This window comes from Megalops cyprinoides, chromosome 9 (genome assembly GCF_013368585.1).
Source record: "Megalops cyprinoides isolate fMegCyp1 chromosome 9, fMegCyp1.pri, whole genome shotgun sequence".
NCBI classification, from domain to species: Eukaryota; Metazoa; Chordata; class Actinopteri; order Elopiformes; family Megalopidae; genus Megalops; species Megalops cyprinoides.
The window spans coordinates 35895940-35904716 of NC_050591.1; the positions used below are offsets into that span (position 1 = coordinate 35895940).

The 8777-nt window shown below is 41.3% G+C and overlaps 1 protein-coding gene across 1 annotated transcript; it reads right to left on the bottom strand.

Annotated features, from left to right (window-relative positions):
* Window positions 1–1266: 1266 nt before the first annotated feature.
* On the bottom strand, window positions 1267–6785 carry vps26b (VPS26, retromer complex component B). Its single transcript, XM_036536661.1, has 6 exons — window positions 6299–6785; window positions 5113–5269; window positions 4240–4404; window positions 3657–3832; window positions 2230–2372; window positions 1267–1534 (listed from the first exon to the last, which is right to left on the bottom strand). Exons 1-6 carry the CDS (start codon window positions 6519–6521, stop codon window positions 1400–1402), a joined length of 999 nt encoding a protein of 332 aa, XP_036392554.1. The 5' UTR covers window positions 6522–6785; the 3' UTR covers window positions 1267–1399.
* Window positions 6786–8777: the final 1992 nt, after the last annotated feature.

Genomic DNA, 8777 nt, shown 5'->3' on the forward strand with positions numbered 1-8777 from the left:
AACGGACAACATAACATAAACGTTCATAAACACTAAGCAAGTACAGGATGGTGTTACAGACATCAGCAGCACACAGTGCAATAAGAGTCTGGTTCTGCGATTTCTGGTCTACAGGAACTGGCTTTATTTAGTCTGAAATACTGCTTTATGGAAATATTACACGCATCCTCCTGCTTTTCACTCCGTTTCAACACTGATGACACACATAAAAATACATAACAGTGAAAAGGAAATTAATTAACTCCTTCTAAATCTAATCCTTCTACTATTTTCCTTCTAACGATGTATACTGCCAGGACGCAACAGCCTGTACAGTCGATCCCAAAGCGCACATTAAAGCATATGAGCAGGATCACTGCTGCCTTTAATTATCAATTCCTTCAGAACCACGCTTTACTTCATCAACGCTTCAGAAGCGCCAACATGAAAACGCATCCCCACGTCTGTATTCAACCTTAACACTCTGTCCTCAGTTTTGAGTAATACATTTAAGCAAGTGCTGCTTTTGTGAATATAACTTTAACTTTAAGAATATAACTTTAGGCTCTAAATAAACCAAAATGCCAGACAAATGAAAGTCAAGGACAGAGCACTCTAGTTAGATTGGACAGGCCTACATATTCAATTCATGAAGTGGTTAAATTTATGAGTGGGGAAAACAAAACAAAAAAAAAAAACCTGGCTGATGATCAGTCACATTTGATGAAACACCATTTTTACTCACCAAAGAGAATGTAATGGGTATGATGCTTTTCAATAACGGAATGCTGTGTGAACCTCAGGGTTCTCTGCATTTTTAAACTTCAGGAAATATGATGAGAATCTATCCCATGCACATTTCAGGAGCTAAAAGCATGATCATCAGTATATACATGAACATGTAAATGGGAACTGAACACTATTTGCCCAAAATTAGGAATGCTTTTCGTTAGCGTAAGGTTTTCACATTTTCTTGTTAATTTTGGAATGTACATCAATAAAGTTATGCACTGACATTACATTGGAGGGCATTGGAATAATCACTCTTAGCTTTGTTTTTTGGTGAAGGCATACAAGCTTGTTCATAAACAGGTGAATTTTTGCTAAACGGCTGCCTCTGCGCAGGTATTAAAGAAAAGCTCACAGCACATAAAGTGCAGCTTTGTTTCTGTTTAACGGCTTCCTGTTAAACTCTCTAAAGTACTCCTCAGTCGTTGGCTTACCATGATCGCAAACAGAGGATCCCCCAACCCCAATACTGGGGTTAATGGTGAGATGGGTGGGTGGGTGGGGGTGGGGAGGAGGAGAGGTTAGGGGAACATAAAGACCCCTGCCTCATCTCCACAGTGCGCACACACACGCACACACACACACACAGATAAAGTCTCTGTTCTAAGGAAGTTGGCAGGGAAGTGGTGAGTTAGTTGCTGTCCTCCTGTCCCTGCGCTGACGCCTTCTCGCTGCTCGATGAACCCTCGAAGCGCTGAGAAGCGATGGTGGCTTGGTGGGACATGCTCTTCCTCACGATGTCCCCTTTCCTCCACAGTGTGATCTCCTGGGAATGGAACAGACTCCGGTCAGCGACCCCGGCCTTAGAGCGCAGGACTGCAGCGTAGTGATATGGAGCAGGGTGCTTCCACTCCCAGGGGGGGCACTGCTGGGACAACTTTGGACCAGGTAACTTAATCCCAAGTGGTTGAGTGAAAAGCACAGTTCTATAAATGGGTAACATGCAAGATGTCTCCAAACCAAAAGTAATGGAAACAGTTCTCCATTAAACTGCCTGTATGTTTTTTAGCCAATGGTCAGTTTTATTGTAATGCTAGACAACACTACTTTTTGAAATATTACTACTTCCTACTTTTTTAAATAGTAAATTTTCTACTAGCCAACAGCCGCTGGGGCAGGTGAAACCTGACAGCCATCTACTCAGCACTCCAGTTTTTTATTCCTTCTTTTTAACTTATTAGTCCACTACTCGCTTTTAAAAACAAAACAAAACAGCTGTCCATATACAATTATATTTAGTCAAGGCTTTCAACCTGTCCACATTTTCTTCTACTAGACTTTATACATCAATGTTGTGCATGTAAGTCTAACTTTTGAATGAATAAAAATGTAAATGCAACACTACATAAACAGATTCATTTTTACAGAAATATATGCAAACCCAAAGCTTTAGCTGGTTAATGCACTCTGTTAATCAATGAACTGCTAAAGCTGCTGGAGTCCGCCCTGCCCAATGTGCACCTGCTGTTTGAAGTAGCGTCTCTCCTCCTCGTCGATCAGCACCAGGTTGAGGTAGTAGCGCACAGAGAACTTCTTATTAATGTCACGCATGGTAGGAGTCATCTCATACCCAGCCAGGAACAGGCGGATCGGGATCGATTCTCCTGATTAAAAAAAAAAAAAAAAAAAAATCATGGAAGAAATGACCCCATCAATCTTGGAGTACAGTGCCGTTCCAAATCGGACTGTCCCACAGTGCATCCCAGAGGGAATCCGAACAGAAAATGACTCCCTGGGGGTGTAACCCAGGGAATTTGTGGGAGTGCCTCACTGAGCCCTAAGTGGGTGACATTACATTAGCCTATTACATTACATTATTGGAACTTACCAGACACTCTTATCCAGAGTGACTTACATCAATTACAGATCTTTACAATGTTATCCATTTATACAGCCTGATATTTACTGAGGCAATTACGGGTTAAGTACCTTGCCCAATGGTACAGCAGCAGTGCCCCCGTGGGGAATCGAACCAGCAACCTTTCGGTTATGAGTCGTGCTCCTTAACTACTATGCTACACTGCCAACTCAGGTGACAGAGCTGGACCCGCTGTGACCAGGCAGTGTTCTAATGCAACCCAATATGGCTGCTTGCATTTTGGCTGTAATCTCCCGGCTGCTCAGGTGCTGCTAATGTCAGCTGCTACTGCTAATGCTACCACCCTGCGTCACGTCTGTTTGTGAATAAACCCTCCTGCATGCTTGCCAAATCTGTGCGGTGGCTCACTCACTTAGGGTGGGGAATACAGATTATGTCTGGAGAGATCAAAAAAAAAAGACTGTAGTGACACGATTATACTCAGATCCCATCAGCTCCGGAAGTGAATGTTCATTTATTTTCCAGCACGAAATACCCCTGATACGTGAACATGACCACGGACTGTATAAATAATCTTCACGTTATGGGCCTGTTTACACTGGTAGAAGACAGTTGGTACTATGAGTACCTCACCATTAACTAGTTAAATGCCTCCTTTTTTCAGACAGTCAGCCAATGTTTAGTTAACAGGTAGGAAATGGGTAATTCACTTCCAATTTTAGAGCATGAAATGATTTAGAAATGACTAAGCTAATGACTAAGCTAATACCTCTTGGTTTGAATTAATGTCTGGCTATTAAATCCACTTCAGCTGTTACATACAATTTAGTCACTTCCTGACAGAAACAGTACACAAACCATATGAAATTTTCTGAGCTATTTACAACCCCCTTCTTATCTGTTAGCAAAATAAGCCATATGGAATTCATGTGTACTAACATGTTTACATATGATAATAAAAGAATTACTGTACAAGGAAACTTCAAAGATGGAGACAAATAAACAGACAGTACTAATCAGAACTGTCTATCAGGCACATTTAGCCTGAGGCTTCTGCAGTCTCACTGACCTCGAACTGGAGCTCCGTCCATAATCTCGTACTTGGCGATGGTGTCGTTTTCATGGTACACACTGGGGCCCGTGCCCGTGGTTTCCCGTTTGATGATGTCAATCTCCATGTGTTTAATCTTAATCCGCACCAACAGGAAGTAGATCTTCCCTACTATGACGTCCTTGAGGTGGTACCTGCATGTTTTAACAGTTTTACAAGGGAGACGGTTGGCTTTGTTAGAAAACAAAGGGAATTTGTTGTCAGTTAATTCATGTACCAAACAGGAAGTCACGGTTGGCAGAGTGCTCACACACCATGTGCAAAGCCTAAAGTCAAAATACAAAGAAACTGGAAAAAAGCATGTAAATGCATTTCACAGGCCTTTTCTGTCCTGGTCACTAAATACAGAGAAAAGTACACTGGAAATACTGGTAAAATGGAATTTGCTGCCTGATACCATTCCCACTAACACGATGAGTGTTTAACTGCACTGAACAGATTATAAACTCAATAAGCCCTGAAAATGTCATCTACTTCTCGAGTCTCTCTGCACGACAGCCATGAAGCACCTATATCAGGCCATGATTTTTGTCACACCTACTTGGACTTGTTGTACTCAAACTCGATGTGAAGACAGTCTTCAATTCCAACCTCCATTTTGATGGACGAGTTGAGCTCGGGGTACGTGCTGAGCGTGTGCACGACGATATCTGTCTCTTTAGTGATGTCATTCAGTCTCCTGCTGATGGTCGCCCGTAGAAAATACCTGCAAACACAACGACCACGATGACTGGACATGTACAGGGCAGCTCATTTTAATACAGTTCATTTTAATAAAGAAAAATGCTCACCCTCCCTTTTCAGTCTTACACCGCACAACATTAGCTACAGAGTATTTATGTCTTGCCTGTCAGTATGTGACATGAACAGTTCATCTATTAGGGAAAATGTCATTTTCAATTTTCAGTTATACTGCACCCTCATCATACGCTGCCCTTACTGATCACGGGGTTCCGTGTTTAATAACAGTAACTTCCACACACTGCTGTGTCTGCCCCCTTAAACAGGCGTGATTTTATACCAGGTTAAATTAAGGTCTGGAGGGGCATGTTGTCATTCTCTTACTCACCATGCAACAGTCACAAATGCTGTGACCAATTTTCAGGAAATACAAACTACTGGTGCAGGACATGTCTATACCACTGACTCAGGCAAGATAACTTTGGAAAAGAGAAGTGAAGCTTTATGCCAGTGAATGTAAAATCCAAAACTGCAGTAAATGAGAAATAGCTTTTCAACGGACAATGCAGCAGGACAGAACAGCACAAGAAATTTGTACATGCAATAAAATGTTTTGATCATATTTTTGCATAATTTGGTGGTTCCTTGGGGTATCCTGGCAAAGCAAAATATAAACAAAACGAACACCACAGACAGCCAGAAAAACAGCATTGCAATGCTGTGCTTAACTTACCTCAGCTTGACATTCTGTCCTGTGTAAGACTCATAGGGCTTCTCCACATGTGTAAACTCAAAATCAAACGTCTGGGACTGTGTGAGTTCACCAGGCCGTGCCAAGTCTTTCACCAGGGACACAAACTCGTGGTGATTCCCTCTGTCATAGTAAAGCTCTGCGGAGACATAGAGGCAACCGGCTGGTTAAATGTGGTTGAAACACAAGCTTTACCGGCATTGTGTCAAAGAGTTTAGGCCGTGTGGAAGCGGTATACATAGTATTGCCTATATTTCTGCAACACCGGGTACAAACTCCACAAGCTTAGGCGGGGAGTGTTGCTGTTTGTTGTTTTCTTGTCCTGTTATGAAATATATTAAGAATGCTGAAAGTGACTAAAGCGATGTCATTTTGAGCGCAAAGCTCTTCATTGTTCTTTGTTAGATGCTTTATGGTTCTGTGCAGCAAGTGAATAAAACTAAAACTTTTGCTCCTGTGTTTTCAGTCGTTGCACCATTTATTATAAGGATCAGTTCAGGGTCATTTCTGACAGGCAGTTATTTGTGAAACATAATCTTGCGCTGCCCATCATAGCTACTATTAAAAATGTCCAGGTAGAATGAAATAGCTCTTAATGTTACTAGTCTATAAGTTATTCGGATAAATATTTGCCAATCAAATGCACTGATTTTTAACGTCTTTTCCCTCAGATCACCTCACTGTTTATAATACAACACTATCAAAACTATTTTGGGAATCTTGGGCACTGTTGAAAACATAACAACTTAACATAACAGCCCAGAACAGTACCATTTGCCAGCTAAATTAATTTAACTGAGATTCAGTTAGGACACAACACAGCTACATCCTGTTTACACACATCCACTGGGCGTGATCTGCGCAGAGGTATTTTATTCGGGTATCTTCAATCATATCCATGATTATGCTTCATTTCCACAGATCAATGGACCGGAACTCGTGGACCACCTGTGGTCCGCGAACCGCAGCTGGTGAACCACTGAAATTACAATAAAGCCATAGCCGACGGCTAGCTAGGAAGCCGTGCAGATTATGTTAAATTATTTAGCAAGCACGCTAAATGTATGCTAGGGTGTCTTTGCATCGCTGTGCATAACTAATCAGCGGTCGGAGCTCTTGTATGAATGCGGGCCTAGGTTTATGAGCTTGCAAACGGCCACTTGCTCACCGATCTGCCCCACGAATTCCACCTTGACGCCGTGATGCTCCAGCCTTTTCCCCGGACTCTTCAGCGTTACGTTCACTTTTCCGGACACCGTCTCGCCATCGTAGAACAGAAAATACTTGTCCTTCTTCCCGTCCTCTGTCTTGTGCTCGACTTTCTTTCTCGTTTCGGCATCGCTCAGGACAACATCGATTTCGGCGCTCTGACCGAAACTGAAGAAGCTCATAACTGCTGCCTGCAGCTAGCTAGCAAACTCCCTGGCGTGGATTTGGAGGGCTTCCTATTACTTTAGCTAGCTACAGCTCGCTAGCTCCCTGTGATCAGTTACGCATTGACGTTTTGCCTTCGTGTAAATACCAGGATACACCGATTTCAGTAAAACAATGTCCAGTCGGATTTAAGATGAAAATGTTTCTAGCGTAATGTTACCAATTGCAAGACTCGCTAATGTTCAAAGTACAGTATCAATTCCGTGCTGCTTGTCTGTGGGGTGCGCATGCGCGCGTTGGGGTGTCACAGTCTTTCACGATGATCAGAGGCTGTATTGATAGTCGACTGCTTCTATATCATAAGTATCTGTAATTTGAAATCAGTTCTCTAATGTTTAGAACTGCAATAAGAAAAAAGTACACAACATGACGGGGAGTCGTAACTAGCTGTTTGGTCACATTACTCTCAAAGTATTTTCTTCTATCGCCCAAAATGTTTGAATCTAATTATATATTTTAAATGTAACAAATTTTATCCTGTGAGGGTGAAATATATTGTTTTATTGAGCAAAACACATCATCCAAATGTGTATTTTGCCCTCTAATGTGATCACTTCCTGTGCAGTTCAGCTTCCGGAACTCGAAGCTACTTTATTTCAAAATAAAAGCATAATACAAAAGGGGACCTACATCAAAGGGGCCATCGTAGTTTCTGGATTTTTTCTTAATGTTCGATCCACTTACGGATAAATGCAATCATTTAGTTTGGCTAGCAGTGCGTTTTAAAAATATAATTTAATAATTATAAGAGTATCTATAGTGTCCATTTCTATTTTGAAATGCATTGAGTTGCAGCGACTAGTTTGTAATGCAAATTCTTTATTTATATTGTCAGCGATGGTAATGGAACTTTGTGTTGTTGCCATTTAACATTTGTGAGGAGAAAAACGTTTCTGCGTTACTAAACGTTTAATTTCCCAAATGATTTGAATAAACGTAGTCATACGGAAAAAGGAGGAAATTAAGAGATGAGCTCTCTAACTACAGTGGTATTTTTAATTTCGTTTATGTCCATTTGTGCTCCAGCTTACTAATAAAGAGCAATTCAGTCTCCAACTCGTGCTGTTGACGCGATTTATTTGGCCCTGTAATTAGTCGTACAACTGTTCTCTCTGTTATTTTCCGCTCATTCATATTCACTCGAAAGGGGTATAAAATGGCAACAAAGACTATAGGAACCGTCTCCCTTACCTTTCTGCCTGCAGCAGATGATTTCAAAGCGAAGCAGAAAGACCAAGAGTCATCTGACCTGCAAAAGGCAGTGACTTAAAAGTACTCGATAACCGGGCCATAACTGGAACATATTGAGGAGAAACCTGTTTTAAACAATTCAAGCTGTAGTTCGTAATTTGCCCGATTTATTCATGAAATGAGTCTGTGGGTACTGCGGGTCACCACACGAGGGAGTTCGTGATTTACAAAAGCAATTTTGTATTAAAATAACGCCGAATGATCGAATGAATCGTCGGTTTTAACTGTAAGGAGGGGCAGACGGAAACGCATTGTCCGGCTGAAGCCTATGTTGAAATAACATGTTCGGAAGTTTGGACAGACAACGTAACGTCTATTTACTTTTAATCAAGTTCCATTACCTCATTATAATACAGCTGGTGTTTATTATATTCCTTGTTATATCTCCTGTTGTGACATTGTCTGCTTCGCTGTGCCTGGGTGCGACACTTGTTTACTCTGTGGTAACCATATCCAAAACCAAACTCTACTTTATTTCCTTTGGCAAGCTGTGAACAAGAACCCCCATTTTGGAAGTGAAAGTGTTCTTACCCGCCTGTGATAAACTGTTACTGAACCTGTTTATGTTCTAGAATCTAGAACATTTCTTCAGACCATGGAACGTGGCTCAGCTACGCTGTTATAGTTCAACAATCACTGTATTTTATTCAGCCAATGGATATAAATCTCGATTATTTTCTCCATACATTCAAACTCATAACAAATCGAAGCACAGCTATCTTCACATTTCTGAATAAATACAAGGAAATCAGAAGAAAGACTAACATACACACATCACAAGCGTACATTTCCACAATTCAAATGACCTGACCTAACCTAAGGAGACTGTATTTGTCGTGCTGGGAAATCACCTTTACTGAAGACACACGTAACCGACCCTCACGTCACGTGTGCAGATTATGAAATGCATTTCTATATAATCTGAAATATGAACCTTGGTACAGCTATAGTGTATATGTGTT

Excerpts from the sequence above, each read along its gene's own strand:
- vps26b (XM_036536661.1), bottom strand. The coding sequence starts at position 6,521 with ATGAGCTTCTTCAGTTTCGGTCAGAGCGCCGAAATCGATGTTGTCCTG. Across the intron at positions 5,270-6,298 it reads GGAATTCGTGGGGCAGATCG|AGCTTTACTATGACAGAGGG; the intron begins GTGAGCAAGTGG and ends ATGTCTCCGCAG. Across the intron at positions 3,833-4,239 it reads TTTGAGTACAACAAGTCCAA|GTACCACCTCAAGGACGTCA; the intron begins GTAGGTGTGACA and ends TAAAACATGCAG.